The 25,110-nt window shown below is 39.9% G+C and overlaps 2 protein-coding genes across 3 annotated transcripts in view; one reads left to right on the top strand and one right to left on the bottom strand.

Moving 5' to 3' along the window:
- The window catches only part of AVEN (apoptosis and caspase activation inhibitor), a 208,783-nt gene extending 186,051 nt beyond the window's left edge, over positions 1–22,732 (top strand). The window contains exons 3-6 of the mRNA XM_034938476.3: positions 12,750–12,820; positions 17,929–18,024; positions 21,104–21,464; positions 22,231–22,732. Coding sequence (XP_034794367.1) covers positions 12,750–12,820; positions 17,929–18,024; positions 21,104–21,464; positions 22,231–22,346 — 644 coding nt within the window. The 3' untranslated portion in view covers positions 22,347–22,732. The remainder of the gene's footprint in view (positions 1–12,749; positions 12,821–17,928; positions 18,025–21,103; positions 21,465–22,230) is intronic.
- A 119-nt stretch (positions 22,733–22,851) lies between these two features.
- The window catches only part of RYR3 (ryanodine receptor 3), a 563,020-nt gene continuing 560,761 nt past the window's right edge, over positions 22,852–25,110 (bottom strand). For both annotated transcript variants that reach the window (XM_034938474.3, XM_057299827.2), the window contains 2 exons: positions 24,756–24,807; positions 22,852–23,811 (listed from right to left, as the gene is read on the bottom strand). In XM_034938474.3, the coding sequence (XP_034794365.3) occupies positions 23,716–23,811; positions 24,756–24,807 (148 nt within the window). In that variant the 3' untranslated portion in view covers positions 22,852–23,715. The remainder of the gene's footprint in view (positions 23,812–24,755; positions 24,808–25,110) is intronic.

The raw sequence follows: 25,110 nt of genomic DNA, 5'->3' as shown, positions 1-25,110 counted from the left end.
TGGCCCTTCTTTTAGTTACCATCTCCTTCTGGCTTTTTGCCTGGGCATCTCTTTGTTTTCCTTCGGATCGGGTGTCACTTCTCCTAGGAAGCCTCACTGACTCTGCCCCAACCTGGATTCACTATGCCCCCCTTCCCCCTGCCACACACACACACACAATGCTCCCATAAGACTTTGTGTCTGTCATTGTATGTTCTGTAACTGCTTATTTATGTGATCCTTAACTCATTAGGGTATGGCACTAATCTATTTAATTTTATATTTTCAGCACTTAATACAGTATCTGGCTCTTAACAAATTTTTGTTAAATGAATAATCGATCTTTCTGTGTAGCTTTATATTTTTTTTCATATAGGTCTCACCCATTCTTAAGGTTTTGTTGCTGTCACGGAGGGGTTACTTTTTTCTCCTTAAAGTTATCTACTTGTTTATATTGGTAGTATGTGGGAAAGTTCTTTCTCATCTGCTCTCCCTGGGGGTGAACTAGGTGTGGTTGCAAGATTGCTGGTGGTGGTGTTGGGCTTTCAACTCCAGGCATTGGACCTGGAAGCTTTGATTATTTGTGTGGTGGTTTTCACCAACCAAGTTAACTAATACTCAACATTTTAGGTGTCAGACAAGTTATTAGTAAGACACATAAGCTTCTTGGTGGACCAAATCTTTTCTAAATAAATTAGTATCACAAGCATATCATTGTGTGTATAAAATAATAAAGGGAGGCCGAGGCGGGCGGATCACGAGGTCAGGAGATCGAGACCATCCTAGCTAACACGGTGAAACCCCATCTCTACTAAAAATAGAAAAAATTAGCCGGGCGTGGTGGCGGGCGCCTGTAGTCCCAGCTACTCGGGAGGCTGAGGCAGGAGAATGGCGTGAACCCAGGAGGCGGAGCTTGCAGTGAGCTGAGATCGGGCCACTGCACTCCAGCCTGGGCGAAAGAGCAAGACTCCGTCTCAAAAAAAAAAAAAAATAATAATAATAATAATAATAAAGGGAGAGAATGTGACCCCCTCTAAGTCCTTGAGGAAAGAATTCAGATTTCCTTTAAGTTTCTTTTTTTCTGTTTCATGTAGTCTTCTCTTGTCTTGTTCAACTCAGAGTCTGTCTGAGAATAAGGAGAGCAGGAGTGTGTCTTCTATATTTATGTTATTAACATACAATAGTGTTTGGCACATAGTTGTGCTAAAATGTATGAAAAATGAAAATTAATAAATAGAATAATCACTCCTGAAGTCATTCCCATTTTCCCCTAGAAAGGTAGTAAACAATATTTATTTTGGTAAAAGCTGTTACATTCTGCTGGAAACTAGAATTTTACCCCATAATTACCCTATGTTAGAACTGAAAAAAATGTTGAAAGGCACATTGTCTAAAATTCCAGTTTGAGAAGTCTGAATATTACAAGTTTTCAAAATGGTTGGGAGACAACTCATGGTTTAGTGAGCACAATCCCTCCCCTAGAAGCTGACCCTTATTAACTAGCTATTTCTCAAGTAGTTTGGTCCTATAACTTGTCACACAGAGTATTTGCTTCCTAACCCCATAGTCATTCTCCCTTTTTCTCTGTGGTAATAGAACCTCTGATTCTTATCTGGACTCATGGCCACCCGAAAAAAATTATCTTACATACTTTGTGGTTTGATAGAACTATGATGTATTTCTTATACTTACAATATAGCTCTGTCCAAAAGAGAAATGAGTGCAAATGTTCTATTGTAGTTTCTAGAAAACCTTAATTGATAGATGCTGCATGCCTTCTGCCCCTTTTTCTTCAACTATTTTTCCATCTCGCTGCCTGGAATTTTGATGGGATAGCAGGAGCTCTGGTTCTCATATTGGACTGTGGCAAGAAGGGCCTCCCCAGGCATGGCAGAGCAATAGGGGGAGCCTGGGCCACCATACCAGCCTTTGACTGCTGGACTCTGTACTTCATTTAGTTGACAAATGTATTAGTCAATTCTCACACTGCTGTAAGGACATACCCAAGACTGGATAATTTATAAAGGAAAGAGGTTTAATTGACTCACAGTTCTGCAGAGCTGCAGAAGCCTCAGGAAACTTACAGTCATGGTGGAAGGGGAAGTAGACATGTTCTTGTTCACAAGGTGGCAGGAGAGAGAAGAATGAGAGCTGAGTGAAGGGGGAAGCCCCTTATAAAACCATCAACTCTCCTTTGGGAGGCTGAGGTGGGCGGATCACGAGGTTAGGAGATCGAGACCATCCTGGCTAACATGGTGAAACCCCATCTCTACTAAAAATACAAAAAAATTAGCCGAGTGTGGTGGCACATGTCTGTAGTCCCAGCTATTTGGGAGGGTGAGGCAGGAGACTCACTTGAACCTGGGAGGCGGAGGTTGCAGTGAGCTGAGATAGTGCCAGTACACTCCAGCCTGGGCGACAGAGCGAGACTCCATCTCAAAACAAAAAACCATCAAATCTTGTCAGAACTTACTATCATGCGAATAGCATGGGGAGACCGCCCCCCCATGATTCAGTTATCTCCCACTGGGTCCCTTTCATGACTCGTGGGGATTATGGGAACTACAATTCAAGATGAGATTTGGGTGAGGACAGAGCCAAACCATATCAACAGAGATAGAATCTTTTATCTTGTTTGGGCCGTGATATACAGGTACAGGTCTTTGTTACATGCAGCCAGACCTTATCCTGACACACTATACTACAGATCAGTTCTAAGATCTTATGACTTCATTGCCCATCCAAAGACTGATCTTTGTATTCCCTTATTTATTCAGCTTTGTCAAGTCATCTACTCTCATCTTGGAGTTCTGTGCCAGGGTTTGATGCTGGCCTTGTTCTGAAGATGATTGATCTGACAGTTTTTACTAGGTCATATACAGTGGTACAGGGTTAACAGAATAGTCACCAACTGTTTTGGGGAAAACAGCTGGGTTCTAAATTCCAGAATGTCATCATCCTTTTCTCATAAAGCCTAGAATCCCTTTAAGGTACCTTAGTGTATTTGGCATTTCCTTCAACATAATCCATGCAGATGGGGAAGCAGCTTTTTAATGGCATTGGGAAGATAGGCACATCCTATTATGTAGTGCTCAGTGTGGATGTTCGATGCTCAGGGGCTTTTTGGGCCCTACACTTGGTGAGAAAGCTAATTATAAGTCACTGTTGAGCAGGAGGAGAGATTTTTATTATTATTCTCTTGTTCATTTAGCTCAGCCTAACTTTTAAAATAATCACCGTAGTGGCTTGCATAGTCTTCCTCACAAAGACAAAGTGTTAGGTGTCGCTTGTTTTAGGGTAAATATTGAGGTGAAGGACATCACATCTGCATCTACAAAGGCTGAATCATGGAAGCTAGAAATTGGAAGTGGTGAAGAATTTTTATGTCCTGTAGGCTGAGCTGTGGATTTTCCCTGGATTGATCGGTGTCAGCGTGGAGACTTAGGATCCACCTTGACCCTCCAAATGTGTCATCTTTCATAGATGAGATTAGAGAAGTTCAGAGAAATGAAAGAGGACATTTTATTTTTGGTAGCAGCCATTGCGGTGACTATTGGACATTCTCTACTCCTCTGTGAAGATTGGGGTCTTCTCAGCCTTTGTCAGCCTATAAAGTTCATTTGTGATTTTTCAGTAACTTGGTGTCCTGGTTGAGGACATGTTCTGCAGGGGCTGTGGGATAGATAAAGGAAGATGATCATGATGAAGAGGAGCCAGGAAAATGGAGCTTAAAATGAAGTACTTATGCAGAATTGGTGACACATTCCTCTGCTTTCTAGAGTTGGTTTCCTAAAGGAGACACCACAAAGATTCAGGTCAATTATATGATTTAAAAGATCCAAATAGCCAGGATGAATGAGTTATGGGAATTGCTACTATCAAATGATCAGAATTGGGTGGTAGGCTTGGGAAGATTTTCCATCTTTCACATTCACTCTTCACATATGCCTGATCTGTATTGTTCATTCTGAAAGTCTTTGCAGGTTTCCTTCTGCCTGAGTAAAGATTGTTCCTTGTAATCTCTGAATTCTCACTGGATAGCTTTGTTAAGTACTTTTGCTTGACTGAAAGCTCTTTTTTTGTTGATAGGGCTGAAAGGGTAAGCTTAAAATTGGCAGCTGTATTATCTATGACTAGACGGTAAGCTTTTTGAAAGCATATTAGTACTGAGGAATTCTAGCAAGTTTAATGTCCACTTTGCCACTGACCATAAGACATGTGTCAGGCCAGTTTGGGAAGTTAGGCAGAGTGAAAATCCTGGATATTATAAACACAGTGATGGAATTGGTATGACACCTTTATTTCACTAATACTATCATTATTAGAATACTTAGAGTTCTGTAAGACAGACTATTTTTAAAAGTACTATAGGCATAATTTTAGGAAATTCCTGAGGTGATTTCCTAAAAAGAGGAATTCTTTATTTCTTAGTTTGGACTTCCATATCTTCAAACATGTCAACAAATCAAATATTAGTATGTCAAGTATCATAAAATATTTCCTGAGCATTTGCTTTTGTTCTGGGGAACTCAAGATAGCCAAGAGGCCTAGCAGAAACAGTGGAAAAAAGAGCTTTACTACTTAATAATTTATTATTGTAAATGCTCTCTGGGCATGGTGGCATGCATCTGTATTTCTAGCTACTTGGGAGGGGAGGCTGAGGTGGGAGGATCCCTTGAGCCCAGGAGTTTGAGAAAAATCGATGCCAGGTTGTCTTTTGGAGAAGCAAAGTTAAAAAATAAAATAACAAATGCTGTGAGCCAAGAGTCTAGGTGTCTAGCCATTAAATGGCTGTGTGGTCTTGGTTAGAACATTGAACTTTCTAGAGCTAAGGTTCTTCACAGCTCTATAAAGTGAGGGTTAGAATGAATGATGTCTGCAGTTCCAACTTTTGAAGTCTCTGAATATTTTGTCTCAAATACATTCTGAGAAGGTCCCTGCCCTCAAGAAAATTGAGCTTTTTCTCTAGATTTTCTTCCATTTTGTTTAGTTCCAAAAGGAAAAATCCTTGTTGTTTACAAAGGATGATTCAACTGGAAAATGTATTGTGTCAAAAGGAAAAGTTTCCTTCAATCCCACATCCTGAGAGACAATCATTTTAAAAATAGGTATTAATTATTTTGACTAATTTCTATGCATAAATTAGTATTTTCTGTGATATACATACTTATATATCTTTATATCTATATATGTATCATTCATACTATACTGAAGCGTGCTTTTCTCATGTAGCAGTTGAGATAATGGGTATCTTTCTGTGTCAGTACATACAGACCTACCAAATGGAGTGCCACTGATTGAATATTGTGGTTCACCAAAACACATTTTGGCCAAATGATCAATATTTAGCTGAAGTTAAAGCTAAATATCATTGTTGTAAAATGGACTACTGGGATACAAGAAAAAAACTGAAATTAAAGACTATATTAAAATTTTAGTAGCGAGATTTAGACAAATGGGCATACTGATTTCTGACCACCGTCAGCTTTTTGGTTATTCCTGTAGTCACCATACACTACACTACACATTTGCAATATTAAAGTTGCTACCTTTTAACTGAGGTGTCTAGAGGAACAAGATGTTGTTTGGCTGGCTCTGCCAGAATAGAGTACTGATGATGGTAATGTTGTTCCTCAGCAACTACGCTTGTCTTCTCAAATAGTGACTGACTAGGTAAGAACTTGATCTCTTTATCAGCCCCTACCCTTAGAGATTTGTTTGATGGTCATGAGTTTAATGAAGCAATCCTAGAAATTGAAGCATTGTATACTGCTTGAAACATTCTTTTTGAATATTTTCAGAAGCATGTGTAAGATTGCTGCTATCTCTTATATTTATTTCTAATTTTCTTCCGTTTTTGTTTTTTTTTGTTTGTTTGTTTGAGACAGGGTCTTGGGTCTTGTTCCGTCACCCAGGCTGGAGTGCAGTGGCATGATGTCAGCTCCACTGCAGCCTCAAACTCCTGGGCTCAAGCAATCTCCCACCTCAGCCTCCTGAGTAGCTGAGACTATAGGCGCGGGCCACTGTGCCTGGGTAATTTTATTTTTTTAAAATAGAGATGAGTTCTCATTTTGTTGCCCAGGCTTGTCTTGAATTCCTGGCCTCAATTGATCCTTCCACCTCAGCCTCCCGAACTGCTGAGATTACAGGCGTAAGCCACTGTACACCCAGCCTTATTTCTATTTTTTTTTTTTTAACATTTTTGCTTCTTCACACAATTATTTGATTTAAAAATCTCATATTAATTTTGGCTCTAGAAATGTGGCAATAGAGCAATGTAGTTGACTTTCAAAATACAACAAAATTGTCTCAATATCTCCTGTGTCTCAGCTTTGATTGCATGCGTGCCAACTTCAGCATTGTTGCTGGAATAGGATGAGATGAGGCTTTTTATCATGTAAGGAAAATGTGAACTCTTCATGTACATCAGTTTTGCTACCCCCTTCCCCCTTTTAAACAGATTCCAGTAAATGCCTTCATAATAAGCAGTCATTGGATTTTGTAGGCCTAATATTTTGGTATTCTTATCTATAAAGTAGTAGAATATTATGGGATTTTTATTGTTTTTTAAGCAGGCTATGTAATAGGCACTAGCTGCTCTTCCATCTTGTTTGAGGATATTATATAAGTACACAACAAGGCCGTTCTACAATCTTCTGTAAGTCAGACAGTTAGTCTTTACTTGAAGAAGAGGGAAGACAGTGGTATACTCCCTTTGAGCTTCCTAGTTCTTTCTAGTTCTATTCCTTTCACTATGCCCCAATTAATTCAGGACACACAGCTGTTGAATCTTATGACTCCTAAGACACACTTCTCCATGTTTGTTCCCTTGTCAACTACAGTTGGCTGTCACGGTTCTTTTCTGGTTTTCTTCTATACCTCTTAGTCAGATTCACCAGGTCTTTAGTATGTGAGAGACCAGGAACTCTTCTGGCAAACAAATAAAGCTGGAGTGGAATGGAATGTGCTGTGAATACCCCATGCTATCTTACTTAAAGTAGGTTTCTAATTGTCCATGCATGTCCAAATATCTGGTATATAAGATATAAAAGTAGCATATTGGGTGAATCACCATACTTTGTGTGTATGTAACAACACAACGCAGAAGAATTTTGGTAATATGTTTTCCAGAAAGACTTTTAGTTCTAGGATTCATAGTTTCAGGTTTGTACACTTTCATCTTCAATGCGAGAATCAGGGTGGTTGGTATTCTATAGTAGTCATTTTACCAAGTTTACTACTTAAAATTAGCCAGGAAGATCAGTTGAGTCTCAGAGGTCATGGCTGCAGTGAGCTATGATTGTGCCACTGCACTCCAGTCTGGGTGACAGAGTGAGACCTTATCTAAAACATAATAATAAAATTAGCCTCTAGGCCACATGCAGTGTCTCATACCTGTAATCCTAGCTCTTTGGGAGGTTGAGGTGGTGGATTGTTTGAGGCCAGGAGTTTGAGACCAGTCTGGGCAATATAGCAATACCCCATCTCTACAAAAAATAAATTTGCTGGGCATGGTGGTGTGCACCTGTAGTCCCAGAAACTTGGGAGGCTGAGATGGGGGAGATCACTTGAGTCTAGGAGTTTGAGGCTGCAGTGAGCTCTGATTGTGCCACTGCACTCCAGCCAGGGTGACAGAGTGAGACCCAATCTCTACTAAAATAAAAAAAAAAATAAAATTAGCGTCTATATTCTTTATCTGTAAGGATTTTTAAAAGCCTTCTTTAAATTGTGTTATATTTTGAAGTTTTATTCCTGAAAAAAAAAATGTGGTAACTTTTGTGGTATTTAGGTAACTCATTTTTCTCTAACATTTTCTTCTTTATATTCTTTATGTGTATTTTATTTTGTGTGCATCAAAGATGACTTCATGGATGTCATTGTTTATGATGTTACTAGTTTTTCCTGTTCTTGAAATTTTGACATGGCAAAATTACAAAATCCATGTCTCATGTCCCCAATATCTTAATCTCTGTGGATCTTTTTCAGTTAACTCTTGTTTCTTTTTTCTTTTCTCTTTGTTTTCTACTATTTTGGTCTCATCTTTTGGTAGGCCTGATCGTTTTTAATGAATTTTGGACATTGTAAATTAAAAATTATAGAGATCATTGGAGGCTATTGATAGTGTCATTTTCCTCCAGAAATGATTTACTTTTGCTTGTAGGCAGAATCAGAGATTGAGCTCACTCACAGCTGGACCTCAGACTTGGTGAGGGCTGGTCAATTCCTACTTTACTCCTAACTTACAGGATGCAGTCATCAGGGGGTCCCGCCTGAAAGCCTTGGTTTTCCAAGACTCTTCCTCATCCATTGGCCCTGAACTCCAGTTTTTGTCCTCCCAGTGCTGTAAGACTAGCAGAGCTTTCTTCAGCTTTATGACCTCCTGGGTTGTTTTTTAGCCTCTCAATACCACCTTTCGAAAATTGATAAATGCCTTAGGGGGATAAGCAGCCCTAAATGTTACCCTGACCTCCTTGTTTGCTTCTCTTCTCTCCAGGAATTTCATCCAAGTCCTCACTGCCTTGGTAACTCTGATGTCTTCAGATAAGACTTTTCGGGTCTTTTTGGGTAGGGGTGCCTGGTTCCTCGTTCTCAGCAAGACTGGGGGAATAAGATAGTCATTGTTGGATTTTACCCATTTTGTTGTTGTTGTTGTTGTTAAGAGGGTTTTATTTTAATGGTTGTTTTAGGGTATACAGTAAATACATAACTTACCAAAATCTACCTTCAGGTGCTATTATGTATTCACATATAGTACGAAACCATTATTACATGTTCTTCACCCACCTTCGCTTTTCTGCTTTGTCATATAGTTTGCTTTTATTTTTATTGAAAATCGTAATGTATTCTTATTAATTTTTCTCTGAATAGTTCTCTTTATAGACATTACTGTTCTCTTTATAGACATTACATAATACAGAGGTTTCTAATTGATCCAGGTAGCTACTGTATCTGATTTTTCATTTCTTTTTGTCAAACCACATTTCAATGTGGGATCATTTTCTTTCGTTTAGGGATGTCCTTTATCATTTCTAATAGCGAGAGTCTAATGGTGATCAATTCTGTAGGATTTCACATGTCTGAAAAAGTCTTATTTTGCCTCCAGTTTTGAAAGATGTTTCTGGTGGATAAAGAATTCAAGGTTGTTGGATTTTGCATGTTATTATTTTCGAGACATTGCTTCACTATCTTCTTTTTTTAAATTTTATTATTATACCTTAAGTTTTAGGGTACATGTGCACAATGTGCAGGTTAGTTACATATGTATACATGTGCCATGCTGGTGTGCTGCACCCATTAACTCGTCATTTAGCATTAGATATATCTCCTAATGCTATCCCTTCCCCCTCCCCCCACCCCACAACAGTCCCCAGAGTGTGATGTTCCCCTTCCTGTGTCCATGTGTTCTCATTGTTCAGTTCCCATCTATGAGTGAGAACATGCGGTGTTTGTTTTTTTGTCCTTGCAATAGTTTACTGAGAATGATGATTTCCAATTTCATCCATGTCCCTACAAAGGACATGAACTCATCATTTTTTATGGCTGCATAGTATTCCATGGTGTATATGTGCCACATTTTCTTAATCCAGTCTATCATTGTTGGACATTTGGGTTGGTTCCAAGTCTTTGCTATTGTGAATAGTGCTGCAGTAAACATACGTGTGCATGTGTCTTTATAGCAGCATGATTTATATTTTACCCATATTTTTAAGTGAACATTCAGATATTAAAAATAAGTATATATAGCATGCCTTTTTTACATTACTGAATCTTGTACCAATTATATATTAATCTGTGAAATCATATGATCATTTCTAATATAGAAGTTCAGGAATGTCAAAAACAACACTGAATAAGGCATTCAGCAATTTGGACAGTTTTAAAAAAATCTACCAGATTTTAAATTCATACATCTGTCATTTACTTCATATATATTAGCAATCATATTTCATATATTCTCCCCTTTTCCTATTTTCCTACTGGATTGCTTTATTCTAGTGGATTTGTGGATGTTCTTTGTATCGAATACACAAAGATCTAATATATTATTAGATTAATACGTATTTTTTGCCAATAATATGTGCTACAAACGTTACTTCTCAGCCTGTCATCTTTTGAGTTTGTTGATAGTTTCTGTAATTCAAAAAAATTTTCTTTTTATGTATTAAAATTTTTTCAGTAGCCAAAATTTGCCCTCCCTGCTTTCCTGTGATAGTGTTATGATTTCCTTTTTTTCTAAACACTTAAATATCTGATTCATACAAAATATGTTTTACATCTGAGAAATGAGATATTGGTAACTAGCCTAGTTTCTCACATGGCTGGTCAATTGCTTTAAGACTGTTAAAGTGATTTCTGCACCGATATCATCTGCCGCTCTTACGATATCTAAGTTTCCATATACCTGGGGCTGTTTCTAGACACTCTTCTGTTCTTATGTTTTTCACCAGTGGCTATCCATTTTATTTATTGAGACTTTTGAACACATTTTTATAATCAATAAGACAACTTCTTTACCATTTAAAAAAAAGCATATCTTTGTTTCATATATTTTAAAAAATGAATTTGAGTAATTTGGACAAATTCAAAAATCTTTTTGGGATTGAATAGTGAATTTATAGACTTCATTAGGTGAAATTGGTATCTTGATAACTGTTGAGTTTTTGGTCTTCCTTTTTAAGTTTTATTTTTTAAAGTTTCTTTTAATGAAAGTTTATTCCTGATTCATTCCCAGGAATTTTTTGTGTGTTATTGCTATTATGAATGAGATATTGTCTTCCATTTTGTTTTATTTATTTATTATTTATTTATTTGAGACAGAGTCTTGCTCTGATGCCCAGGCCGGAGTGCAGTGGTGCGATTTTGGCTCACTCTGCAACCTCCGCCTCCCGGGTTTAAGCAATTCTCCTGCCTCAGCCTCCTGAGTAGCTGGGATTATAGGCGTGTGCCACCATACTCAGCTTTTTTTTGTATTTTTAGTAGAGACGGGGTTTTACCATGTTGGCCAGGCTGTTCTTGAACTCCTGACCTCATGATCCGCCTGCCTTGGCCTCCCACAGTGCTGGGATTACAGGCATGAGACACCGTGACCAGTCTAACTTTTGTATTTCTAGTAAAGATGAGGTTTCACCATGTTGGTCAGGCTGGTCTTGAACTCCTGACCTCAAGTGATCCACCCTCCTCGGCTTCCCGAAGTGCTGGGATTATAGGCGTGAACCACTGCGCCTGGCCCCATTTTGTTTTCTCACTGGATTTTGTTTGTATATGAGAGAGCCATTTATTTTTTAATATAAGTTTTATAACTGGGCCACCTTTCTGAATCCCTTTCACTCATTCTTTTGGTTTTCCAGACACACAGCATTGTTTCTTCAGATTATCATGCTGTTGTCCCCTGCTTTTCAGTGTTGATGCCTTTTAATTCATCCTCTTTTCTAATTGCATTGGTTGCTCTTTTTAAAAAAATGTTAGATGACCATGGTGTTAGTTTATATTTTTAGGTATAATCCTGGCTTTCAGTTATTTAGATGAGAAGATTGGTGTGTTTGTTTCTTTAATTTAAAAAAAAGAAAAAACAACCCACAACTCTGTTGGTTCTTTTCATCAGCTTCTCTGTTTGGCTTTTTAGGAAGTTAGGAAACTTTATAAAACTGCTTTATTTCTTCTTAAAGTTCTTTCTTTGCTTAGTAATGAAAGTATTTGACTTTAACTTTTTCTCTGAGAACAACAACTTATTTCTTATGGATTGGTTTATATTAATTTATTACTCTTTTCTGTATTCTAATTCTACAGTTTTAGTTCTTTTTTTTCTGATCAAAAAGTCATGTGGGAAGGAGTTTAAATTTATAAAAATGTGGGGAGTTTTTACTTTTGTGGTTAATTTCTGCTTGCTTACATCAGTGAATATGATTTGTATGGCTGCTACATTTTAGAATTAATTTTTTCATGGTCTTATTATACAGTCCTTTTTAAAAATTAGTGTTACATTGATATTTATAAAGTAAGTACACACACCTATCAAAATATGTTTGACATTCTGACCAGGTGATTTTTGGAGTGACAGTAGAGGCTGATAACCTCTTCTCAAAGAGAAAGTTTAAGTCTGTTATGGTATGCACATATACACATGGATATCCACAAATACAAGGTCTTATTAATTATATTATTCAGAGCCTTTATGTAATAATTTTTTTTTTTGAGATGGGGTCTCACTCTGTCACCCAGGCTGGAGTGCAGTGGCATGATTTTGGCTCACTGCAACCTCCGCCTCCCGGGTTCAAGCGATTCTCCTGCCTCAGCCTCCCAAGTAGCTGGGATTATAGGCACACGCCACCACGCCCAGCTAATTTTTGTATTTTTAGTACAGACACGGTTTCACTATGTTGTCCAGGCTGGTCTTGTACTCCTGACCTCAAGTAATCCACCCGCCTCAGCCTCCCAAAGTGCTGGGATTACAGGTGTGAGCCACTGTGCCTGGCCTATGTCATAACTTTTTGAGCGATCAAATTTATTTACCAATGACTTAAGAGTAGTGATTTTATCCTTTTTTCTTGGTCCTTTTGCCTTACATTTAATCTTATCAAATGTTAACATTGTCATCTGTGTGTTTTGTAATTTTGGAAATGGAGTTGGAGGTATGTTCCAGTTTTATCCTTGCCTCTCCCTTTGAGTTTGAGCACTTCAGAAATGGCACTTTTGCTCTAGCAGGGAAATTTAGAAAACTGAGAGTTTCCTTTGGCTTTTGCATAAATTTTTTTTTTTTTTCCTATTCCTAGGGGACTCATTCTCACAGTTCCGGTTTGCTGAGGAGAAAGAATGGGATAGTGAAGCTTCTTGTCCAAAACAGGTAAGCTAAGAGTTGTCTTAAGTGTGGACTGGCTCTTCTTCAAGGCTGAAGGCTAACACCTTTTACGTTCTTGAGATAGAGTCTTCATGTAGAAAAGAGTAGTAATTCTTACAGTGTACCCTCAGCTAAACTTTTCAGAAAATTTTCAGGGGGCTGAAATTCCACAGGTCCTTGAAGCTAGAGTTCACCTTTCTACCTGGCCATCTGTGTGAATTATGCAGCCCACATGGACTGGGTCTCGAGGTAGAAACTTGATAGCCGTGATTTTGACAGAGTGGATTACTTTGCCATTTGGTCTTCCTCCTTTGCCACTCTTTGACAATTCCCTTTAGAGTTGAAAATTAGTTTTCTGTCTCTCACTGTTTTTGGTGTTAGGTTGAGAAAACCCTGAACCTTGCAGCTTTAAATAACACTTCTCCTACAATTAGGAGAATAGAAGTATAAAATAAGGGCAAATATTATAGAAGTCTTTCAGCAAGTCTCTAAACCCCAAATGCCTTATTTTCTTTGTGTGTATGTAATATTTTCTTCCCAAGGAGTTCTGATTATTTTCCAAGCAGGCTTCCTCTAATTCTTTTCATATAAGAGACGACAGATATTCTCCCCCTTTTAGGATGCACATAGGGACATAGTGGTGACTTGTGATATGCTCCCCAACTCCAGGCCTAGAGCATACTGTCTGATAAACTGATTACCATCTGCCCCCAGCTTCCGAGAGGTGGCTGAAGCTGCAGACCCGAAGCCCGTAGGCACTATCCTCCCTGTTCTGCTCCCACATCGGCATATGTGCCGTGGGTGGCTCGTTTGATCTGTGGGCTGGTTTTAGGCTCAATTGTTTGGGATGGCCTTTGACTCATACGGATTACGAGGAGGGGAGTCTCTTAGAAAATGACTGCCTGGCACTTTACAAAGAGCGTGTTATATATGCCATAGAAAAAGGTGAGAATTACAAATATTTGTCTTTGCTTAAGTCTGGGCCTACGCCTGAGGTACCGTTTAGTATTCTAGGACACATCGAAGATAGATTGTTGAGGAATATGGTAGAAGCCGAACAATTTACATTTCATCTCCTTTTGAACCATACTGATTACCAAAGAATATTTCAAGTAGCTTCAGAGTTTCAAATAATTCTAAGCTTCGTCATTCATCAAAACATAGAGCACTTGTTTACTAAATGTTTTTATTAAATGGAGCTTATTCAAAGTGAATGAGACAGACCATGCCTGTTCATTGCTCTAAGCCCCTTACCTGGGCACACTCGCTGACCTGTAGTCTGTAGTATGGTAGATGCTCAGTAGATATTTACCTAATACGTGAAAAAGAATACAACCTAAAATAAGGGGTGTGATAAATGAATTAACAATACTGAGAGAGATAGCTGCTTTGCACTGGAAGTGATTAGAATTGGTACCATGGGGAAAAGATCATTTGAACGGGTGTTGGTGGACAAGTGTGACTCTGGTAGGTCCTGTCTGAGGAAACAACATGAAAATGGTAAGATCAGGAAAACGAGGTTATGCTCAGAGAAGGGTGTGGCCAGAGTGTAGTATTCCCAGAGGAGGAGGCCTCAGGGGCAGGTGTGGGCTAGTTAGTACCAGCAGTTTCAGACCTGAGTGTGAATTCTAGATCTGAGACTTGGGCAAACTTTTTCCTTCTCTATTGCTTCACCTGTAAAATGGAGGTAATAACAAAATACAACTCAGAGTTATAAGAAGGACTAAATTAGATAATAAATAAAAAGCCCTTGAGTGCAGTTCCTGATGCATATGAAACACTCAAAATGAGCTCTTTTATTACTAATATTATCTGTTAACAAAGTTTTGTTTAGCAAGAACATGGGAATGGTTAGATCTAACTTCTGCAGTATTGGGAAGGATGGGGAGGGATTGAACGGATGAGATGAGAGGTTAGAGGCAGGGAAACCGATTAGGAGGATGTGATGTTGGAGGAATGGGAAAGAACGAGAGCCTGAGAGGGCGCAGGCAGTGAGCGTGGGACAGGGGTTACTCATAGACAAGACTTGAGTGGAAGATGGGGTCGACTGCTCACTGGCCAGATGTGAGACACAAGGACAGGAAAGATTTGCAATGGCACTATGCTTTCTAGCTTGAGTAACTAGGTGAGTGGTGATGCCATGAATGGAAAAAAGTAAGAGCAGAAAGAAGTTAAGTTTGATTTTGAACAGTTCGAGTTGGAGGTGTTGGTAGGACATGGCTGAAACTGAATTCATTTCACCATCAAAACGATTTCCTGTCTGACTTAACTCCTCACTAAATTTTCTTCCTTGTTGATGTAAGAGAAAAAACTGGATATATATAATATATAGTACGTATTATATATAATTATATGTAATATATAATACGTATTATATATAATTATATGTAATATATAATACGTATTATATATAATTATATGTAATATATAATACGTATTATATATAATTATATGTAATATATAATACGTATTATATATGATTATATGTAATATATAATACGTATTATATATAATTATATGTTATATATAATACGTATTATATATTACATATAATTATATATAATACGTATTATATATAATTATATGTAATATATAATACGTATATTATATATTGAGTGCATATATATAATATATATTATATGTTGAGTGTATATATATTATATATTATATATATGTACACACACACATATATGTAATTTGTTGTTCCTTATACCATCACATGTCCTCAGTGTGACCAGTGACGCAAGACAATAGAGAGGGGGCGGGCGCAGTGGCTCACGCCTATAATCCCAGCACTTTGGGAGGCTGAGGTGGGTGGATTACCTGAGGTCAGGAGTTCGAGACCAGCCTGGCCAACATGGTGAAACCCTGCCTCTACTGAAAATACAAAAATTAGCTGGGTATGGTGGTGCACGTCTGTAATCCCAGCTGCTTGGGAGGCTGAGGCAGGAGAATCGCTTGAACCAAGAAGGCGGAGGTTGCAGTGAGCCGAGATCGTGCCATTGCACTCCAGCCTGGCAACAGAGAGACTCCATCTCAAAAAAAAAAAAAAAAAAAAAAAAAGAAAAAGGAAAAGTAGAAATATGTTTTGTCTTTGCAGTTAAAGGGAGTGGGAGTTTGATAGGGAGACATGTCCAAAATCCTCAAGGGAATCCTGGCAGGAGAGGGACCAGGCATCACGGCTTGGACTTGGCGTTCGTTGCTCTGTGGCTGATACGCAGGGTGAAGGGACACAGGTCGGTGGTCAGGGTGCTCTGATCTAGCTATGTTGGCCTCCATGACCACAGGGGTGTCGGTCTCTTAGATCCACAAGTAGGATTCTCATACCTTTCCTTTGGACAGGGTGGGTACCATGTAAAGAGAGGATGAGTGGGAAGGTAATTTCCCTGGGTGAACAAACAGATTTATTATTTTTTAAATCACCTAAGTTTTTAAAATTCCACATTAAATTTCTGTTGACATGGTGACTTATCCAGTAGGACTTCCTTGGGCAATATACTGGCTGCTGAGCAAACTGCTGGCTGCTGAGTGATATGCGGCCGTTCCTGAGGGCCTAGCTTTTAAAGGCACAGATTCCCGGCTCCCCCCACGCCACCCAGAGAGTTCAGTTCTGTGGGTGAGGCCTGTGAACCTGTATCTTAAAAAGCTGCCCAGCTTATTACTCCACCATACCATGTACACATGGTCTCTGGGCCCCAGGCTCATACGGACAGTAATTGCTGTAGATTCTGAGGAGGATGTAATGGTCTGATTGAAGGGTATGTTTTTTAGCTGCGAAGTGAAGTATATAGTGGGTTCTTTTCTTACTAAAGAGTGTGCCTTTATACAGATACTGGACACTCAGAGTCTTATGATTCCTGGCCAGAGAGGAAGCTTCAGGCTTGCAGATTCTCAGCACACAGACAGGGTCCTGTGCACACTGATGGCAGAGAAGTGGGACAGAAAGGCTTTGTCCTACAGTCAGCACTGGCTCCCCTCTCCGCAGCACTGACGTGTCTCCTTTCTCTTTACACCCCACCCCCATAGCATCCTTAGTGGGTGTTGTCTGCTCCTGTCTGCAGCCAGATGTCGTAGGCCAGGCCCTCTACTTCAACTGCCAAGTGGCTGCCAGGGTTGACCAGGTTGACATGGGAGCTGGGTTACCCAGGCAAAAATAATGCACCGAATACTTTAAAACATGTAGAAAATGCTGATTTATTATTATTCCAATTAAACCTATTTTAAAAATTCACAGTTTAGTATTAAAAGCAATTCACCGCAGCTAACTTTATATCTAAGACCTTCTTCAGCTTTAGCCCTTTATGGGGCAAACTGGTGACCAAAAAAGAAAGCCTTCTTACAAAGTGGCTTTTTTTTTTTTTGAGGAGACCAGCTCGTTTGAAACCTTCGCAACACCTGTCAGTCCCTTCTCACTGCCTAAATAGCCCTTTCCTCTTCTGAGGCCAGCAGTCTGAATTTAGGGAAGAGATCAGGTTAGATTTCATTAAATGCTTGCTTTTCTTTCAGCTTGTCAGTCATTGCAAAAGCCTCCACCGTTTCCAGGTTACTGGACAGTCTTGTTTTTTTGAGATGGAGTTTCACTCTTGTTGCTCAGGCTGTTGTGCAGTGTCGCGATCTCGGCTCACTGCGGCCTCCGCCTCCCAGGTTCAAGCGATTCTCCTGCCTCAGCCTCCCGAGTAGCTGGGATTACAGGCATCAGCCACCATGCCCAGTTAATTTTTTGTATTTTCAGTAGAAACAGGGTTTCACCATGTTGGCTAGGATGGTCTCAAACTCCTAACCTCAGGTGATCCACCCGCCTCGGCCTCCTGAAGTGCTGGGATTACGGGCATGAGCCACTGCGCCCAGCCTGGACAGTCTTGATGGGAGGATGATCATTGCCCTGTTGTTGCTCTGACAGTGTGAGCTGTGGCTCAAGAAGGTAGCTTTGGTTTTACTGATCATAATGTGGAGATGCAGAAACTCTAACACATAAGTGTGATGTATGGTGTGACTTATTCCTAGCCAAATGTAACTCCAGTGGATTATTTATTTACAGTTTCTTCTTTTATTTCCAAAAGGTCATAATCATCACCTGATATTTTATTTTCTTTTATATATATATATATATATAGAATTCAGCATTTTATGTGGATAGTGAGTTATTGGTTCGAGCCCTTCAGGAGCTGCCTCTCTCCCTCCGACTCAACGTTGCTGCCGAACTGGTCCAGGTAAAAATCCCGAAGCCCTCTTGAAGCGAGTGGATTAGGGCAGGAGGAGAAAAAGAGGGGAACACTTCCCTCAGCAGGATGTCTCAGTGTCAGCTTCCCTTTATAAAACTGAGGGTTTCATATCAAGGTAGCATTTTGTAAAGTTTAAAGGAGAATCCAAAAATTTTTTGAAGTTACTTTTTTATATTTTATATTTGAAATATTTTAAAGGATCAGATGTAGTGGAATTGAGTGAAATGTAAAATATAAAGTCTGGCTATTTTACTCAAAATATTTACGCATCACGCTCTATGTTCGGCACTAGGGACACAGTGGTGAACAGACAGATGTCGTTCCTGCCTTTCTGGAACTTAATCTATTGGGAAGGATGAATATTAATCAAATAGTCACACAAACATATACAAATTGTAATACATCCTGTGGAGTACAGTGTGCTTTTAGAGTAAATCAGTTTCTGGTGTGGTGTGGTTAGGAATGGCTTTCTGAAGCAGTGATAGATGAGCTGAGGTCTAAAGCATAAGGACATTTGAGCTGGCATTTAAACGAGAAAGACCCAGTCAGCTTTGCATTAATAAAAACGATGGGGCTGCCAAGTAGAGAAGACTGTGGGATTGGAGTGCATGTGTGGGGGTAGGTCTGCATGTGCACATACACATGCACAGAGCAGGTGAGGGAGGCACATGGGGAGGCTGTTGTACAGGTGCAGGTGAGTAGTACTGTAGCTTGGACTACAGTAATGGTGGAGATGGCAGAGAAGAGGGCTGTACTGAGGTACTTCAAAGGTACAATTAACAGGATTTGACGGTATATTGGAAATTGGGAGAGAGTGGTCAAGAAAAAATTCAAGACTTTGTAGATTGTGCAACTCAGTGGTAGGTAGGATCAGGAAGGGTGAGTTTTGGACTTTATGAGTTTGTGCCTCTGAGATATCCAAGTGGAAATAACAGTCAAGTGAATGCTGAACTTTATAGTTCTACATCAAGGGCTAGAAATACAAATTCAGGAGATAACAGGATGAAGTGATAATTGATGAACTAAGAGAGGGGGAGGCCCAAAGATTATGCCATGAAGAACTTCAAAATTCTGGCATGATCAAAAAAAAAAAAAGTGAAACCTTGGGACGTACTGATTTTAAGTAGAATCCTAGCAACTGAAATTATCAACTTCCTTCTGTGGGTGAATGTGATGCTAAGCTTGAGCATAGCAATGAATTGGTTACCCACTCATTTGCTGTATAGCATTTACTAGTCTAAAATTTGGGACAGCAGGCAGAGTTCAGGGATGGAGGACAGTTAGGGACAGGGTAGAGAACTAGAAAGAATTACATTTGCCTCTGATGGGGGATTGCCCTGGGGGTTCTTTGGAAACATTTGGGGGTGTTTGGGAGAGCACTATTGGCTCTTCTGCTCATGTCCAGTGATGTTCAAAGTTCTGAAGTGCTTGGCTTGATCTCACATGATGAGGAATGTTTAGCAGAACTCACCAGGGAAATGCTGAGATAAAGGATTCAGGACTCAGGACAGAAAGGAAGTGGTTGTGAGCGTTTGAAGTGAAGGTTGTAATGTCAGTGGCAGGCATTAGAGTAAAGGTATAAAATAATTATGTGACATTGAAATCCTGGCTAAATCACTTAGAAACATTTCTCCCCCACCCATGCTGTAGAGCAGTATTCTCTACCTTGTTTGCACATTAGAATCACCTGGGGAGTTAAAAACAAACAAAAACAAGGCCAGACACCCACCCCAGACCAATTAAATGACTCTAAGATTAGAATAGAGGACCATGTCCCAGCTTTGCCCTGTACAACTGACTGACTCTGCTGGATATTTATTCCTGTTTGTATATAAAGCCATACCGTCTTACACGTCTGCTCAGGATGTTTATGTAAAAATAAGGGGTCAGGACCTCCAGTAGAGGTTGAACTTCTGAACCCGCCCACTGTGAGGCCTTGCTAGTCCCTGGAGCCTTCCCTCGAGAGTGGTGATTCTCAGCCTTAGATTATAACCTTGTATTACAATCACCGGGGGAGTTTGTAACTTTTATTAAAGTATAACATCGATTCAGAAAAGTGCACATGTAAGTATACATGGAATGAGCATCCGGATAAAGACTTAGAATATTGTCAGCACCTCAGAAGCCACCATTCATACACACTCCATGTCACTCTCTCCCCAAAAGGCACTCGCTCACCTAACTTCTAATACTGTAGCTTTTGAACTTTTTACAAATATAATCATCAAATAGTGTATTTTCTTTTGTGTCTGGCATTATTTTCTTTTGTGTCTGGCATTTTTTACCAAGAAGAGTCTTGGTGAATTTGTTACTGCACCTTTATATTAGTGCACTTAAATACAATGAACAGATCTGATTTGCTAATTACTTCCTGGTGACTTTTTTTTTTGAGACGTAGTCTCACTCTGTTGCCCAGGCTCGAGTGCAGTGGCACAATCTCAGCTTACTGCAAGCTCCGCCTCCCAGGTTCACGCCATTCTCCTGCCTCAGCCTCCCGAGTAGCTGGGACTACAGACACTCTCCACCACTCCTGGCTAATTTTTTTTTTTTTTTTTTTTTTTTTAGTAGAGATAGGGTTTCACCATGTTAGCCAGGATGGTCTCGATCTCCTGACCTCATGATCCACCCACCTTGGCCTCCCAAAGTGCTGGGATTACAGGCATGAGCCACTGCGCCTGGCCACTTCTTGGTGACTTTTTATAGATGTTCATGTCTTATTACAGATTTAAGTGTAAAGCCAAATGGACCTGTGGTACTGGCAGTTTTCAGGCCAGGGCTAGGAAGACATGGATCTTTTCATTCCAAATCTGAGCTAGTTAGCACATGGTCAAGGTAGGGAGAGTGGGAGGCACAGTGCTGGCATGTTTCAGTGAGGTCTCCCACATTTACCCCAGATGTCAGGAAGGGTGCCCCTACCAGGGCCTGGAAAGGAGCCACTTCGTGAACTATCTGAATTGAGTTTCCTCTGTCACAAAGTTTGATGGCTTCCTTTAGCCTCCTATGTATTTACTTAAGCCAATATGGCAAGACTCACATTTTTAACTCAGTTTTTATACTTCTCTTTCAGGCTACAGTTCCTTTAGAGCTTCCTCAGGTGAAACCAAAGAGAACTGATGATGGCAAGGGATTAGGGATGCAGTTAAAGGGGCCCTTGGGGCCTGGAGGAAGGGGGCCCATCTTTGAGCTGAAATCTGTGGCTGCTGGCTGCCCTGTGTTGCTGGGCAAAGACAACCCAAGCCCGGGTCCTTCAAGGGATTCTCAGAAACCCACTTCCCCACTGCAGTCAGCAGGAGACCATTTGGAAGAAGAATTAGATCTGTTGCTTAATTTAGATGCACCTATAAAAGAGGGAGATAACATCTTACCAGATCAGACGTCTCAGGACCTGAAATCCAAGGAAGATGGGGAGGTGGTCCAAGAGGAAGAAGGTATGGCTTTCATTTTATTCCCCGTGAATCTTGATTCTGGTGTTTTTTCAAGAACAGCCCCGCCCGCATCACATCCGCACACATCCCTCTGGGTGTCTGACATTGATCCAGTGTTGTCCACTGACATCTATTTCTGTGCTCACGTCTCTGCTTCCGCCTGAGCTGACCTTTCTGACAACCTTCCTCTCACGCGACACACCAAGCTTCCAAAGCTGCTACCTGCCTGACTGCAGTAGAAACCTGGGGCTGCAAATGGAATTTCCGCTATCAGAAGGCATTAGGATACCTGTAGCCTTCAGCTTTTTGGCAGTGGCCCTTTTAATCGACTGACAGGCCACCTCTTCATACCTTTTTCTTGCTATTTCAATCTTATATTTTGACAAAAGAACACCATATTCTGATTTCTGCATGTCCTGTGAGATGGTGGCCCATCTGATGTAGAGGGGCCGAAGGTGATTGCCACATGCATATATTACATTTGAGACCCTTTAATTTTCCAGGACTGCTGCAATAATAATAGTAAAAAGGAAACTGAGCTGTTGGTCTTTGAAAAAAAAACCAACTAGCAAGGTGTGAAGTTCAACTTCAGAATAAAGAGCAAATCCTCTACCCAGCTTTATTTGTTTAGATATTACTGTATCATCTTAGGGAGTAAGAATAATGAGAATGTTTCCCCTTGTTGTAAGGAAAGTAATAAATTGGGCTGAATTATATCTTCAATTTTAGGACTCATCTGAGGGTGTTAACATTGTTTTTTTTTCCCCAGTTTGTGCAAAACCATCTGTGACTGAAGAAAAAAACATGGAACCTGAGCAACCAAGTACCTCCAAAAATGTTACCGAGGAAGAGCTGGAAGACTGGTTGGACAGCATGATTTCCTAAAAAGGGGAAAAAAAGTGCCTGAAGCAAATCTTGGTTGCCTTCTAAGGGCAGGTGGGCATAAGGCTGTCCTTCAGGACCAGCCAATTTACAAGCATGTCTCAAGCTAGTGTGTTCCATTATGCTCACAGCAGTAAATGCCTACCTCTGTGTTTGACATCTGAAAGAATACATTGAAGCAGCTTGTTGCATTTGTTTTTCTGGCTTAGTAATCTAATAGATTTCCTTAAGGGCAGGAGATAGACTCTGGCCCTTGTTTCTAGCCTCCTTCCTTGCAGTGTTTACAACATAGCCAGTGTTTACAGCATAGCAGATGCTGCTGCTGATTAAGAGAATAGATGCAAACAAGGCATGCATTTGGCCAAAATAAACAAATGCTGGTCTGTCCAGTTTTCCTTTCCTTTCTTGGGCCCTGGGCAATTCGTCTCATGTCCCCTTTCCCAGCAGTCACAGAGTGGTTGTAGAATCAACCAGAAGTGGTACATTCCAAGAGTCCAGACCATGGAGGTATTGGTACGTATTACTTTATTGCAGTGGGCACTTCATTGTATTATTTGAGGAGATTCACCTAAACAGAGCAGCTCCACTACTTACAAGGGACCATAAAGCATTACTCCATTTTGGCATAAGGTTGAGATTTTTTCTGAATTTTCAGTACAGTACTTTTCTTCTAATAACAGCAGTTGACTGACAGCTGTTACTAAAAAAACTTGTATGAATAACCTTCAAGTGCAGTTTCATAAAGTAAGACGGAAGATCACAACTAATGGAACTGTCCTTCTGGAACACAAACATAAAAAACTTGCATAGCTATGTCTAAAGAGGTTTTAAGGCACTTAATCGATATTTCAGTGTCGACAAAGTGTCGGTTTTTTTCTGTTTCTTTAACTGCTTAAAGCTTTTCTGGATACAGTCACTAGCAAGTACCATGGGAAAAATTAGACTGCAGTTATTATCTTTTGGAGTTCAGACCCTATGAGTCACAAGTTGGATACCATGATGACATTCAAGTGTTTAAATTTTCAGGTATTACACATTCGAGATTTCATACTTCTCTAGCCCTTTCCTTCATGCTTCCATCCCAACAAACTAGTTACCTCAGAACTGGAAAACTTGAAGGCATTTGCCTAGAGATTACTTGATTCTTCGCCTTCCTTCTTCAACATTTTGACAGGTTCTCTCCCACAGTGTATGTCCATTAGGCACAAAAAGCCAAATCAATTTCAAAATAGCACAGATTTTCAGCAGTTTTTTTTTTAAGGGAGGCATTTAGAAAATGTCACATTTCAGATATGTTGCAGAACTGTAAAAGGAGGACTTTATTTCATGGGAAGTTGACTGTCCAGAATTGTGGCGCTTCTTTCATTCAGATTTATCCAAGCTGATCTTCATATTGTTTACGAAAGCAGTCACCGGCTGGGAAGAAATCCCAACACCTTTCTTGGTACATCTTCCAGACATAAGATTCCTGAAATAATATGAACAACGGGTGCTTATTTTTAAACCACAGTAAAAGCTAAAACCCAGTTGTTTTTGTTCTTTGTGGCTCCCTTTAGGAAGACTGATGTGAATTTATATGAGGCCAAACCTGCACATTCATTCTTGCTCTATTCCCAGCACAGGCTGTTTGGGGAGCAAGAAGCCATGTCTGTCTCTCTGACACATGCTGGCAGGGAAGGAGAAAAATCCCCCTCTGCCCCAAACAAACAAAACTGAAACCAATCAATGTTTGCCACTAAACATACTTAAAGATTTAGCAATAAGCTGATTCCATGCTGCTGGTGGAAGACGGAGGAATGCTTGAGGGAACGTTTATTGCCTGCTGAATCCAGAGCTGGAAACCAGGTACCTCTCCCATTGAATGAGTGAACTGTAAAGTTTTCCTACAAAGCCAATGATGTTTGAATATTTGATAACTGACTTTTTCCTCCCTTGTTCTCTACCTTTCCATTTCTTTTTCACATTTAGTCACAAAATTTGACACATCCTTTCACTCATCCTCTCACATGCACACCTCCAGGCTCCTGTGTCACCCACACATGAGGTCGTTATCTTTCTTAGCCTGTCTCTCACTCCGTTGTACTCTGATTTTTCTGCTCTTTGTTGCAGCCACCCACTCCATTTCTTATTGTCAGACAATTTCTTATTTCTTATTGTCTCTGTAATGTTCTCCCCACCTCCAGCTCTTCTAGTCTGAAGCAGTAGCTATAAGCATTTAGAAAATGTCAGTGTTTGTTGGGAAGGATAAACAGGAGGACTTTGGCTTCTTATTGAGTCACAAAAAGGTGATGGAAAAATGCATTCACGGGATTAATGGGGCCATGTATGTATTTCAGATAACCTATGCCCTACTAAGTCTCAAGATTTAGGAAAGGGAGATGTAACACGGGTATATGATTCTTAATTTCTCACCTGACCCGTGTGCTCTGTTTCATCTTTATTAATCAAATACATCAGAAAGAACCTGGAACGAGGAAAAGATAGTATTAGATACTCTGGTCAAGACCCAAGTTCATTCGCATGGATTAACTGTGATCAGGGCTCAGAAAGGCTAGTTGGTCCCACGCTATCTACAGTGACTTAAATGATCAGGGAAGTGCGGCATAAGGACACAAACCATCATTTTCTAATAGTAGCACACATGAATCTCAAAATTAGCCACTTTGTGAGGAGAGATGCTTTTTGCCATCCCTATACCTTGAACTAAGTAAGATCACTTGCAAGGTAGCATTTTGGCCACCATTTTATTGTTAACAAAATTCTAATA

The sequence above is a fragment of the Pan paniscus genome, chromosome 16, assembly GCF_029289425.2.
Source record: "Pan paniscus chromosome 16, NHGRI_mPanPan1-v2.0_pri, whole genome shotgun sequence".
In the NCBI taxonomy this organism is placed as follows: Eukaryota; Metazoa; Chordata; class Mammalia; order Primates; family Hominidae; genus Pan; species Pan paniscus.
This window is presented reverse-complemented; position numbering and strand designations above follow the sequence as displayed.